At 45.6% G+C, this 14,207-nt stretch overlaps 2 protein-coding genes across 4 annotated transcripts in view; both read right to left on the bottom strand.

Moving 5' to 3' along the window:
- GLB1 (galactosidase beta 1) overlaps positions 1-14,207 on the bottom strand; it is a 126,636-nt gene that overhangs the window by 95,579 nt on the left and 16,850 nt on the right. The window contains exon 3 of one of the 3 annotated variants that reach the window (XM_055284677.2): positions 12,940-13,356. In XM_055284677.2, coding sequence (XP_055140652.2) covers positions 12,940-13,014 — 75 coding nt within the window. In that variant the 5' untranslated portion in view covers positions 13,015-13,356. Of the gene's footprint in view, positions 1-12,939; positions 13,357-14,207 lie in introns of those variants that run through there. The other 2 variants (XM_063612620.1, XM_055284679.2) reach the window with 2 other exon arrangements.
- On the bottom strand, positions 679-12,924 carry TMPPE (transmembrane protein with metallophosphoesterase domain). Its single transcript, XM_055284694.2, has 2 exons — positions 12,648-12,924; positions 679-10,222 (listed from the first exon to the last, which is right to left on the bottom strand). Exon 2 carries the CDS (start codon positions 10,112-10,114, stop codon positions 8,753-8,755), a length of 1,362 nt encoding a protein of 453 aa, XP_055140669.1. The 5' UTR covers positions 10,115-10,222; positions 12,648-12,924; the 3' UTR covers positions 679-8,752.

Below are 14,207 nucleotides of genomic sequence, written 5' to 3'. Positions count from 1 at the left end.
AGCTGCAGAAGCAGTATCACTTAAAAGACAGCTGATCATTGTTGACTGTCACAGCCAGAGTAAACAGGGACAGTCCACTTCATGGACCCAAGATGATCCCTCTCAAAAGTTACAGATCTAAAAAAAAGACCCAGCTTTCTTTGAGCTTCCTCTGACCTGTGGCACCACTGACAGAAGGCGATCAAAAAAAGTGGGAATAGGCCAGGTGCGGTGGCTCACACCTGTAATCCAAGCATTTTGGGAGGCTGAGGCAGGTGAATCACCTGAGGTCAGGAGTTCGAGACCATCCTGACCAACATGGCAAAACCTCATTTATACTAAAAATACAAAAATTAGCTGGGTGTGGTGGCACATGCCTGTAATCCCAGCTACTTGGAGGCTGAGGCAAAAGAATCCCTTGAACCTGGGAGGTGGAGGTTGCAGTGAGCCAAGATCGCGCCACTGCACTCCAGCCTGGGCAACAAGAGCGAAACTCCACCTCAAAAAAAAAAAAAAAAAAAAAAAAAAAAAAAAAAAAAAAAAAAAAGTGGGAATAGGAGGAAGAAAGGAGGAGGAAAAAGGAGACAGAGAGAGAGAAAACTGCCTTCAGAGTGTATTCTCCCCAAATGCAAATAATGCAAGATTTGACCTGTGTGCAAATTCTACCCTTCTAAATGAATTGGCGCAGGAATGCAATACTGAAGAAACATACTTTTATTTCATACTTGCAGGAGTGTGGAAGCATCAGTATTTAGTGCATGAGGTCACAGAAACTTATAAAAAGCAATTCTGAACAAACCAAAATTCATAACTTCTCAAGGCTCCCCGTTAACGCATCCAATACTGGAGGGAGAAAAACCCAGCAGTACAAACAAAACACCAAATATGTATCAGGAACCTAATACGGACCAATGTAATTTTTTAAAAAGTTATTTATTCAGTTTAGATTATTTCAGTAATAAATAAGCATCTCTTTTTTAAAAAAAAAATAAACATAACACAATATTGACATCATCAGGTAATGTGAACATCCCCCAAGTTCTCTAATCCTCAGGACTAAAAGTAATTATATTTGCATTACTTGTGCACATTCCTTGACTACAGAAATAAAAGAAGCTCAGTGACATCACAGATTATGGGTCATGCTGATTACGTGAAGATGATCTGTCTTCAGGTCCCTCAGTATAACTCTGATAAGCACCTACTCAGCAGATCTTAAACCCCAGCACCCTACACACCCCTACAACTCACCCCAGAGACTCAAGGGCCTGGGGAATTCCTGACACGAGCTGTTCATGAGGTTGCTGTGGTATCAGCTCATTATGCTATAAACTAAGGAATCAAGTGAAAGAATCTGGTATCTGTCTTGCCTTTGTTATAGGCTTTTTCAGAGTAACCACACAATTGATGAGCAGAGTTCTTTGTAAAGGATCCATAGCCAGTAAATGCAGAAAAAAAGGGTAGAATTTTACAAATCACCATTTTGCAATCTTTAGTGAAATAATGACATTAGGCAACAATCACCAATGACGGCTGAAACATTAAATGGAAAGATAATGCGGAATTTTCTAGTGGAGGGATCAAGATGACAACATCTGGATAGACAGGTCAATCTTAGCATCACTGAAACAATGAGGTCTTCCTACCCAAAAAGCGAAAAAGTTGAACCTGAATCTATCCAGCCTCTAGCTCTAACCTTTAGAGAGCTTTAGCTCTACGAGCTCACAGAAAATATGAACATGTTAATTGACACCAAAATACAAAATGTATAAAATTTTAAGACGTATGACCCAGATAACTTGAACAAATAAATGACATAAAATAAGGAAAAGGGGATGTTATAGACTTAAGAAGACTGAAGAAATACACCACGGGAAAATATAGACCTATTTTTAGATCCTGTTTCAAACAAAATAACTATAAAAAGACAATTCCATAAGAAGAAAAAAAAAACCCAAAGCTAGAAAAAGGAAATAAAATATTAGAGCAGAAATAAACAAAACAGAATAGAAAGATAGTAGGAAAAAAAAGAGTTGGTTTTTGAAAAAAAAAAAATCAACAAAATTGAGAAACTTCACTAGATTTTAAAAAAAAGAAGATATAAATAAATCAGAAATGGAGAGGGGACATTATAACTGATGCCACAGAAACACAGGATTGTAAGAGAATAGCATGAACAACTGTATGCCAACAAATTGGATAACCTAGAAGATATGGATAAATTTCTAGACACACCCAGCCCACCAAGACTGAATCATGAAGAAACAGAAAATCTGTACAGACCAATAGCTATTAAAAGGATTGAATCAGTCATCAAAAACCTCAAAGAGGCCAGGTATGGTGGCTCCCGCCTGTAATCCCAGCACTTTGGGAGGGGGAGGCGACCAGATCACTTGAGGTCAGGAGTTTGAGACCAGCCTGGCCAACATGGTGAAACCCCGTCTCTACTAAAAATACAAAAATTAGCCGGGTGTGGTGGTGCATGCCTGTGGTCCTAGCTACTTGGGAGGCTGAGGAAAGAGAATCGCTTGAACCTGGGAGGTGGAGGTTGCAGTGACCCAAGATCATGCCTCTGCACTCCAGCCCCGGCTACAGAGCGAGACTATGTCTCGGCATGCGTGCGTGCACGCACACACACACACACACACACGCACACACACACACACACAAACAAAACTCTAAGAAAAACCTAGAACCAGATGGCTTCACTGGAGAATTCTACCAAACATTTAAAGAAGAATTAATACCAATCTTCCTGAAACTCTTACGAAAGTTGAAGAGGAGGAACATTTCTAAATTTATTCTATGAGACCAATATTATCCTAATACCAAAGCCAGACAAATACGCTATAAGAAAACTATAGAACAATAATATTCCTGGTGAATATTGATGTAAAAATCCTCAACAAAATACTAGCGAACTGAATTCAACAGTACATTAAAAGGATTATATACTATGATCAAGTGGGATTTTATTCCTAAAATGCAAGAATGGTTTAACATATAAAAATCAATCAATATAATACACCAAATTAACAGAATGAAGGGCAAAAACCACATGATAATCTAAATTGAGGCAGAGAAAGCATGACAAGATTCAACACCCTTTCATGATTAAAAAAAAAAACCAACAACTCAACAAATGCAAAATAGAAGAAAACTACCTCCACATCATAGAGCCCACATGTGAAAAGCCCATAGCTAACATCATATTCAACAGTGAAAGACTGCAAGCTTTTCCTCTAAGATCAGGAACAAGGCAAGATGTCTGTTTTCGCCACTTCTACTCAACATAGTTCTGGAAGTCCTAGTCAGAGCAACTGGTCAAGAAAGAAATAAAAGGCATTCAAACCAGAAAGGAGAAGTAAAATAATCTATTTGCAGATGATATAATCTTAGATGTAGGAAACCCTAAAGACTACACACACACACACACACACACACACACACACACACACACACACACACACAGTTAGAACTAATAAATGAATTCAGCAAAGTTGCAGGATACAAAAGCAACATACCAAAATCAGTTGCATCTCTATACACTAAAAATGAACAATCCTAAATGGAATTTTAAAAAATTCCATATATAAAAGCATCAAAAAGAATAAAATACTTAGAAATAGGCCTAAGGTGAAAGACTACACTGAAAACTACAAAACACTGTTAAAAAGAAATTAAAGAAGACACAAACAAATAGAAAAAAATCCTATGTTCGTGGAGTGGAAGGTTCATATTGTTAAGATGTTCATACTACCCAAAGTGATTTACAGATTCAACACAATCCCTATAAAAATCCCAATAGCATTTCTTGCAGAAATAGAAAAATTTATCCCAAAATTCATATGGAATCTCAACAGACACCAAATAGACAAAAGTCTTGAAAAAGAAGAGCAAAGTTGAAAGACTCATACCTCCTGATTTCAAAACATATTGCAAAGCTATAGTAATCAAAATAGCATGGTAATGGCATAAAGACAGACAAATAGAGCAATGAAAGAGAACAGACCACCAAGAAACAAACCCTTGTGTATATAGTCAAATGATTTTCAACAAAGATGCCAAGATCTCTCGATGTTAGAAAAGGACAATTTCTTCAGAAAACGGTGCTGGGAAAACTGGATATTCACAGGCAAGAGAATGAAGTTGGATCCTTATCTTATACCATACACAAAAATTAATTCAATATGGGTTAAAGACCTAAACATAAGACCCGAAACTATAACACTCCTAGAAGAAAACATGGGGAAAAAAGCTACATGATATTGAACTTGGCAATGATTTCTTGGATATGATGCCAAAATAAAAGCAAAACTAGAGAAATGGGCCTAAATTAAACTTTAAAACTCTGTGCATCAAAGGTCACAATGAGTGAAAAGGCAATGTACAGAACTGAAGAAAATATCTGCAAATTACATATCTGATAAGGGGTTAATGTCCAGAATATATAAAGAACTCCTACATCTCCACAACAATAAATTAAATAACCTGATTTAAAGATAGGCAAAGGACTTGAACAGACATTTCTCCAAAGAAGGTATACAAGTGGCCAACAAGCCCATGAAAACATGCTCAACATGGATAAACAAAATGTGGCATGAAAATACAACAGAATATTACTGTAGTCCAGCCTTAAAAAGGATAGAAATCCAGTCACGTGACACAACCTTAAGGTCATTATACTAACTGAAATAAGCCTGCCACAAAAAGACAAAAACTGCATGATTTCACTTATACGAGGTATCTAAAGCAGTCAAATTCATAGAAACAGAAAGTAGAATTGTGGTCACCAGGGGCTGGAGGAAGGGGGAAATGGAGCCTTGTTGCTCAATGGGTATAGATTTGCAAGATGAAAAAGTTCTACAGATCAATTAGATCAATTTCACAACAATGTGAATATACCTAACACTGTTGAACTATTCACTTAAAAATGGTTAAGATCAACAACAACAAAAAGAACAAAAAAAATGGTTAAGATAGTAATTTTTTTGCCACAATAAAAAATATAATTGAGATAATCAGGAAAAACTAAACACTAACTCTTCACACAGTTAATTGCATTTGAATTCTGTACTCGTTTGTGACAGATACAGCTACTTAATACTCAGATAGTGGAAAGAACACTTCTTTATGAAGAGGTCAAAAATCTGGCTACTAGCCCCAAATCTCCTAACTAGCTATTAGATGATATTCAAGAATCACTGTTAATTTCATTGGATATGATAATGACACTATAGCTATGCTTTTTGAAAAAGGATTCATACGAAGTAATTTTGGGGTAACATTATGTTTTCTATGATTTACCTTAATATACTCCAGCCAAAAAATAAAGAGTACTGGTGGGGCAGGGGTAGCTGAGAAAGGATGGCAGAATGGTCTCGTCATGCTTGTTAAAGCTGGGAGAGAGGTGTATGTATGAAAAGTTTAAAATAAACCAAACAAAATACGAGGGGAAAAAAAGCATGGATGGGTATTTGGAAGGAACAGCAGCAGGATCAGTTTACTGAGATTTTGTAACAGCATCATATACTACAGATGCTATTGCTAATTTTCAAAAAGCATTGCATTTCAATTTGCATCTAACAGATTAAAAATAAAGAAACAAATGAAATTGAAAGAATGATCAAGCTTCAAGTAATGTTTCTCACCACCTCCCCCAGCCACAAACAAACAAAAAGAAGGTCAATGGTTTAAGAATGTTGAACAGAGGGACTAAAGGTGTCATGGAGACCTGCCCACCAGGGCCAGAATCTGGACAGTGATGGAGAAATTTCTGCTGGAAAAATGTCCGCCGAGTCAGGGAATACAAACCAGATATGAGAGGGTGTTGATGATGTTTCTCAGATAAATAGGATGGATCTGTTTTCTTCCTGCTAATAGAAAGCAATCAGTCAAGCAAGGACTTCAGAGTGGATGAAGGGTACATAAGACCACACAATGATGGCATTCAAGAGAAAGAAAAGAGGTAAGGATGCAAAATTAAAAAAAAAAAGAGGACTTCATGAAAGCTAATTTCATCAAGCCCAGGTCACTGATGAGAAAGATGTAAAATCAAGAAACCAGTGAAATAACACGTAACAGGTGAGTCAAACATTACCAGCCGCATCAAACAGTGGAAGTGAAATGGTACCATCTAGCCCACCTGGTGAAATCCAAAGCGAGAACTGAAAGGGAGTAAGGATGATTCACAAAATGCGGTCGGGACACAAGAAAAGTGAGTTTGGAAGGACAGTGAAGAGAGAAAAAAGAATAAGGAAACCACCAAAATTTCAACTCAAAGATACATTTTAAACTGCATGGGATGGCCCACTGTCAATACCGTGGCTGCCTGGAAACAAAAAGGGTGGTCTCCAGATCCCCCAGAACCCCACTATACACCAGGAGGACAAGGAGGAAAGGAAGAAACCCCCTTTGCCTGCCAGAATGCGCACGAGGGGAGGAAGGCAAACCCCCAGCCGTTGCTGCTTTGACACATCACCAGCCCCAGCAGCAGGCGGCTCGCTACCCACTCACATTCCCCAGGACTGGCCTGCGCCATGAATCCTCTGGGCACCTGGGCCCAACATAGTTCCTTAGCAAGCTCCACTGGAACGTTGAAAAATTAACATTGAGTGTTTACTGTGCACACTGTGCCATGTGGAACTCATGCACAAGGCTTGATGGATCCCTCCTGACAAAACAATCTTGAGGGCCGGGCGCGGTGGCTCACGCTTGTAATCCCAGCACTTTGGGAGGCCGAGGCGGGCGGATCACGAGGTCAGGAGATCGAGACCACAGTGAAACCCCGTCTCCACTAAAAAAATACAAAAAATTAGCCGGGCGTGGTGGCGGGCGCCTGTAGTCCCAGCTACTCGGAGAGGCTGAGGCAGGAGAATGGCGTGAACCCGGGAGGCGGAGCTTGCAGTGAGCCGAGATTGCGCCACTGCACTCCAGCCTGGGCGACAGAGCAAGACTCCGTCTCAAAAAAAAAAAAAAAAAAAAAAAAAAAAAAAAAAAAAACAATCTTGAGGTAGATATGATAATTATCCCCATTTTAGGGTTGATGGAAACCAAGGCTGAGTGAGGGAAAGTCACCCACCCAACACTGCCCAACGAGTGAGCAGCAGGGTTAGCCTCTCCGGTCAGAGCGAGTGTCTTCACTCCCCATTGGAGGAAGACTTTCCATCACAAGCCTAAATCACCCAGCAGGAAACCGGCCCAGCCCTGTCTTCTCAGTGAGGCCTTTTCTAACACGGGTGCTTATCTTCCATCTCAGGATCAAAGGATCTGTTGCTTCTGGCAAAAGGGCCAGGCCAACAGGGTCACTGGGACGTCATAATCCCTGCCTGGTTTTTCTATGGGTCTAGAAGCCAGCAGGGATGGCCCTATCATTTCGTGGCCAGAGCCCAAGGGCAGCTCTTACAGGGTCAGGCAAGTAGGTTGGAAGCCACCTAGCAGGAAGAAGAGTCTCTGCATTCCACAGCCAGGCCCAGGGAGAGGAGTCTGCAGGCCCTGCCAGAGGCACACAGCACTGCCACTCCCATGCAGGCCTCATCTCCCCCACTGACAGAGTGAACCCAGCTGCTCACAGAAAAATCAAATCCAAACCTGGGGTCGGAGGTAGAGGGTTCCAGTTTCCTGACTCTTCTTCAAATGTAAGACATCCTACACTGAAACTAGCTGACTCCCTTCCAGGCTCCGGTCCATGTAGCTATGGGTAAGTTGAAATCAGCCTCAAGCAAACCACTTTGAAAGAGCATGGGGTCCTAGGCCCTTGTTCGTTCTCTTTGCACTGTGAATTGGTGAACTGCATTTGAATCCTGCACTCACCTGCAACAGATGCAGCTACTTAATGACCACACGGTGGAAAAGCACCGCTTTTACTGGGAGGTACAAGACCTGGTTTCTAGCCCCAAATCTCCTACACATCTTGTCATACTGCCTGTGCCCTATCTCTCTTTGCCTTGGTTTCCTCATCTCCAAATAGGGAAAAGCAGCCTGTCCCCAGTGAGCTCCCCAAAGGGTTGTATAAAATGAGACAAGGGAGGCAAAGCCTTCTGAATTCCTAAGCAGCCATGTTCTCACCATCACCGACAATGGAGCCCATCGTTCTTCTCCCCTGACCTTGCCCTCAAAGGCCCAGGAGCACAGACAGTTAAATAGCATCCCTCAAGGCCTGGAACAGGAGGAGCTTGGCATTCTAGTAGATTTTGCTGATGCCCTCAATAGAGGTGATCCTGATAGAAGCAGAGGAAAAGAAAATATTCTTCTCTAGCAGCCAGAGGACCCTTCCATCTTGCCTGTTCTCCCAAATTACCTGGCAACACTATCCCTTCCCCAGAAAGGCTTTGGATCAATGATTCTGGAAACCACTTAAGTCCCAAAGACAATTTTAAAACACCAGGAGAAAAATGCTCCTGCTCCTCCCCGGCCCCACCTTCTAGAGGTATTCCTTTCTAGCAACCCCGAGGGGAGGTTCATCCCTGGGAGTTCTGCAGGAGAAGGTCCCCATTCCACACCATCTGGAAAATAGAGGGGAGTGTTCATATATGTGATCTTAGTGATCTCACAAGTGCATCAAAAAAAGCAACTGGCCAAGGAAACAGTTAAACCAGCCTGAACATGCCAGGCAGCCCCACCATAAGTCACTGTTTGAGTCAGGCTTGTGACCAAGGGTGTGTAGGCAAGGCTGAGTGGGCAAGGCTGGAGGGAAAAAGCAGGCAAACCACTCTGAAGCAGGACGGAGGGTTGAGGGCAAGGGCAGGGCAGAGGCGCACAGGGCAGGGCCAGTTCAGGGAGACCGCTGCAGGATGAGCTCTGTGATCTCGGCCCTGCTACCCAACCTCATGGGTATCCCGTAGTAGGCTGTGCCTGGGCTGACATATACGAATGTAGCCTGGGCCACTTGGTAGAGACCAGCAAAGAAGGGATTCAGGAGATAGGCTGCTACATTCAAGGGGAAGATCTGCCCAGCATGTGTGTGCCCAGAAAGGATCAGGTTAATATCTGGCCGAGCCTGGAGAGCTCTCTTGGCAGCCAGGGGCTGGTGAGCTAGCAAGATGATTGTGTGGTCTGGGCTGCAGCCCTCCAGGGCCTTGTCAAGATCCATGCCATGGCCAGAGTAGTGCAGGATGTCTGCTTCAATATCGTCCACCCCAGCCAAGCAGATCCAGTCCTCATCCTCACTCCCACTGCCACTGCCACCACCACCACGTTGGGCCCGTGTGGCGGAAATCTTCACGTTCTCATTATGAAGAGGCTGGACATGCAGGGATTCCAGAAGTGCAAACCAGTTGCTGACATCTGACGTGTAGTACTCATGATTGCCTGTGACGAAGTAGGCACCGAGACGTGAATGAAGCTGGCCCAGAGGAGCGACAGCTGTCCGCAGGACCGAGGCTTCTGAGTCGGAGAGGTCACCCACAATCACTGTGACGTCTGGTTCCAGCACATTCACCATCCTCACAAACATTTCCATCTTGGTCCTGCCCACTGTGGGGCCCAAGTGAATGTCTGAGAGGAGCACGATCTTGAGGTTGTTCATTGAGGCAGGCAGCTGATGGATGGGCACCTCCACAGTTTTCACAGCCGGGGGCTGCGCGGCATTCAGAATCCCGGCCACGCTGAGCACAGCAGTCACTCCCACTGCCAGGGCAGGCCTAAGCACCAGCTTCCTTGTCTTGTCAAGGCTGCCCACGACCCTACCACTGCGCCAGGCCAAGAACTGGTAGGCCTGCTCCATGCCGCTGAGGATGCAGAGGAAGAAGAGCATGATGATGTAAGCACCCAGGCAGGAGTAGGCCGCCAAGGAAAAGAGATAGGGCTCTTCGGCCACTAAAAAGAACATGGTAAAGAAACTGGAATGGGCCAGGGCCAGAAATGCCAGAACCACCACCTTCCAAAGCTGAAAACAGGTTGACTCTGCAGCTGGGGAGTGGCAGAGGTTGCTCACTGTGCTGCGCCAAATGTAGAGGGAGCCAATGAGCAAGAGCGAGTTGACAAACAGGGCAAGCTGCAAGCGAAGCAGCCAACGCCAGGCCCTGAGCTCAAGGCTCTCTGCCAGATACGAGCGGGAGGCGATCATGGACATGAAGACAGTGACAGCTGCCAGGGTGGCCTTCGTGCCTAGGGACAGCTGCCTGAAGATGGCCATTTTCTCTGTTCCTAGTAGGCTCCCCCACCAGTTCTGTGCTGGTGGACTCTGGAAATGAGTTCCTTAGAAAGGACAGTAGCCAAGGAGAGGTTTCCAGGTCAACTCCGCCTGCAACCAGGAACCAGCATCAGCTTTGTGGGATATTAGAGCGTCCTTGTACCCATTCAAAACTCAAAGGCCACTTACATCTGCCCAACCCACCTTGAATCCAAGCCACTCAAATACCAGTCAGTTGCTAGCTATACTTTATTATTCAAAAAGAAACTCACAGCATTGTGACATGATGGGCAGTTTTCATTTTCTTACCACATGTTCTATACGTTTAAAGTTTCTCTACAGTGAGCATGTACTTGTTTTATAAAAACATTCCAAATCAGCGGTATTCAAAGTGTGGTCTGGAGAGAGCCCTTCAGGGGTCCAATTAGTCAAAACTATTTTTATTATAATTCCAAGCCACTACTGCCTTTTCCATTCTCACTCTGTCCTGAGGGTGGAGTTTTCCAGAGGCTATGTGACATGTGATATGGCAACAGATTTAATGCAGAAATAAATATGAAAATTTGACTGTCTTCTATTAAGAGACATTGAAAGAGATTTGCAGAAATGTAAAACAGTGCAATGTAAAACTTCACCCTAAAATTTGGGGAGAAATACTATTGTTTTTCAAATATATATACTGTTTATTAATGTGTAATGATGTAGTATTTCTTAACAAATAGTTTAAAATATTCTCTAGGGCTGGGCATGGTGGCTGACGCCTATAATCCCAGCACTTTGGGAGGCCGAGGAAGGCAGATTACCTGAGGTCAGGAGTTCAAGACCAGCCTGGCCAACATGGTAAAACCCTGTCTCTACTAAAAATTCAAAAATTAGCCAGGCGTGGTGGCGGACGCATGTAATCCCAGCTACTCGGGAGGCTGAGGCAGGAGAATCACTTGAACCTGGGAGGTGGAAGTTGTAGTGAGCCAAGATCATGCCACTGCACTCCAGCCTGGGCGAAAGAGAGAGACTCTGTCTCAAAAAAAAAAAAAAAAAAAAAAAAAGGAATAAAATATTCTCTTAATTTCTAGGACAGCTAAAATTTAGTTAGAATTTGAGAACCGCTGGATCATGAGGTCAGGAGATCGAGACCATCCTGGCTAACACGGTGAAACCCCGTCTCTACTAAAAATACAAAAAAAAAAAAAATTAGTCGGGCGTGGTGGTGGGCGCCTGTAGTCCCAGCTACTCTGGAGGCTGAGGCAGGAGAATGGCGTGAACCCTAAAGAAATGTAAACAAGGAGATAATGGAAAGCTAAAGCTAGACTGCTGGTATCTTTCTTCAGCTGTGGGCACAGAAGCCCAAGAGGGACACCTAGGCACCTGACATGAGAATTCCTGCAGTGATGCCAGCCTCCCTGTGTGGGCCTCAGGTATGGCAGCTACAGGGCATCCACCCTGACCCAATGACGCTGCACGAGACTGATGAGCTCATATCAGACAGATTGACCCTGTCCACCTGTTCTTGGTTCATAAATCCTTCTCTCTCTCCCTACCCCCACTCCCAGATACTGGTTAAGATCTGCCTTTCCCCCAGCCCCTTACCCTGCCACTGTTCTCCTGAACTGTGCCCCAGTTCCACCTTCCCCAGTGGTTCTCACAGCTGGCTAGCTCTGACTCCTAAGATCCTACGGGCCTTCTGGACAAGAAAACTCTTGTCTACATACTGGGGTAGGGGAATCACAGACGGGGTGAAGAAAGAGCAGCAAATAATCTGTGCTGACTTTTTCCCAAAATTGAAACATTTTCAGCAGCTGTTTTCCAAATACTTAAGATGTTCAATCTTGGTTGTAGATAAATGTACCACTTTTCTCTGCCCTAGGCACGTTATTGAAAGCTTTATTAAAGGGTGTAACTTACAAGTCAACGGTGTCAAATGCTACCAGCTCTTACTTAAAGCATACTGCAGGCTCAGCCCACCTACACCCTGGAGGAACCAAAGTTGGTCCGCGGAACGTGCAGAGGAGCAGCTTGCAACTACCCACCCTCCTTTCCGCAGGTGTGATGCAAACCTCCTCAGGCAGCGCTTCGGAGCCCCTCAGCCAGTCGCCTCAGCTCGGACGCAGCGAGTGAAGCTGTCCAATTCCACCAACCGTGCACGCCCCGCACCTCACCTATTCGCCTCGCCAGCCCTCCCCCCATCAATGATGGCATCCCCCGGCAGCCTGCCTATTCCCCCCCTCAACCTGGACCCCCAAACGCCGAAGGAAAAGGGTCCCACAAATACGAAGAAAAACCCAAGCCAAAGGGCAGGCGACGCGCAGTGGTGAGAAAGGAACAAGATGTACGAAGAGGGAGAGCACCCAGAGGGGAAATAACCCAATGTTCCCACTGCAGGGGCCTCTCCTGACCCCATTTTTCTCCTTCCGGAGCGCTCCGCAGAGCACGAACTGGGAAAGTGAGGGCGCCCCAAACCAGAGCCGGAGGCACCCTCTAACCCGCGCAACTTGGAATCCCCTCCCGGAAAGCCAACTTAGGAAATGTTTACACGCACCTCGTCTCACCACCTCGTTACAGATGGGGAAGTGGATCCAAGCGCAAAGGGCGGCCGGAGCGGAACGCACAAGCGACCGAGCGGCCTGGAAGGACGCGCGCCCCGCCCGGCCCGCCCCCGACGGGAAGGCCGGTCCACTGCCTGCGTTCCGCCGGCCGCAAGCCTGCTGGGGGGCACTTCGGGGCTCAGGCTCCCCGCCCTGCGGGACCGCGGGTGGCTGCGACCCCAGCCCGGTTCCCCGCCAGCCTGTCCCCTAGCAATGCCTCCCCGTACCCGGGTCCCGCAGACTTACGCGAAAGCCGCGCGTAGGGCCCAGAAGCAGCAGAGCCAGCAGCAGAGGGAGGATGTGAACCAGGAACCCCTGCATGACCACCAGCCTCCAGGCTCTGCAGTCGGCGCCCAGGCCGGCCGCTTCGCGTCACTTGACTAAGGACCCGCGGCCTGGCACCGCCCCTCGTCAGCCCAGCAGCCAGCCCTCGCGCCTGCTCAGCCCCGCGCTCCGCCCCGCGGTGGCGGAGCCGGGCGGGTGGGGGCGGCTAGGAGGCTGCGCGCGGCCGCGTGACTCCAGCGTAGTACTATCTGGGTTTTGCAGGCGTCTTCCCTGGGAAGGGACCCTTTGGAACTGCAATCCGGAGGGCCTGCTTTCAGCAGCTTGATAACACGCCTCGAGGATTGGACATGAATCATGGTCTCCCTGTTCCCTGGCTGCCTTGAGAGAGCAGAAGAGGGAAATTGTTAATCACTAAACCTAAACGCCCTAGATGGCATCCGCATCTCATATACGGGCTCTTTGAATAACTCTAAGGCAGGGGTTACCAAAATGTGGTCGGTCCCTGGATCCACTGTATCAACTCACCTGGAACTTGTTAGAATGAAAATTCTGCTCACGCCTGTAATCCCAGCACTTTGGGAGGCCGAGGCGGGCGGATCGCCTGAGGTCAGGAGTTCAAGACCAGCCTGACCAGTATGAGGAAACCCCGTCTCTACTAAAAATACAAAAATTAGCCAGGCGTGGTGGCAGTCTCCTGTAATCCCAGCCTCTGAGGAGGCTGAGACAGGAGAATCGCTTGAACCCGGGAGGTGGAGGTGGCAGTAAGCCGAGATCGAGCCATCGCGCTCCAGCCTGGTCAACAAGAGCGAAATTCCGTCTCAAAAAAAAAAAGTGTTTTTTTTTTGTTTTTTTTTTTTTAATAACCTTAGTTTGTGCCTTGGTGTTCCAAAAAGCCTTTTTACATTGTATAAACAAAGTAGCAAAAATTCTATTTGTTCACTCCTTTCTCCTTTCCTACTGGACATTTCCTTGAGAGACTGAGAAAGTATCAGAAAGGACATTTCATTGAGAGATGGAGAAAGTATCAGTCACTGGCTTTTCTTTCTTCGGTTTTTGTTTTTTGGTTTGGGGTTTTTTTTTTGTTTTGTTTTTGTTTTTTGAGACGGGGTCTCACTGTCACCCAGGCTGGAGTGCAGTGGCACGATCATGGCTTACTGCAGCTTTGGCCTCCCGGGCTCAAGCAATTCTCCCGTCTCAGCCTACCAAGTGGCTGGGACTATAGGCGTGTG

This window comes from Symphalangus syndactylus, chromosome 1 (genome assembly GCF_028878055.3).
Source record: "Symphalangus syndactylus isolate Jambi chromosome 1, NHGRI_mSymSyn1-v2.1_pri, whole genome shotgun sequence".
In the NCBI taxonomy this organism is placed as follows: Eukaryota; Metazoa; Chordata; class Mammalia; order Primates; family Hylobatidae; genus Symphalangus; species Symphalangus syndactylus.
The sequence above is the reverse complement of the archived record's forward strand: the minus strand, read 5'-3'. Positions and strand labels throughout refer to the sequence as shown.

What these genes read in the sequence shown, in the direction of transcription:
- TMPPE (XM_055284694.2), bottom strand. Translation starts at nt 10,114, where the DNA reads ATGGCCATCTTCAGGCAGCTGTCCCTAGGCACGAAGGCCACCCTGGCA.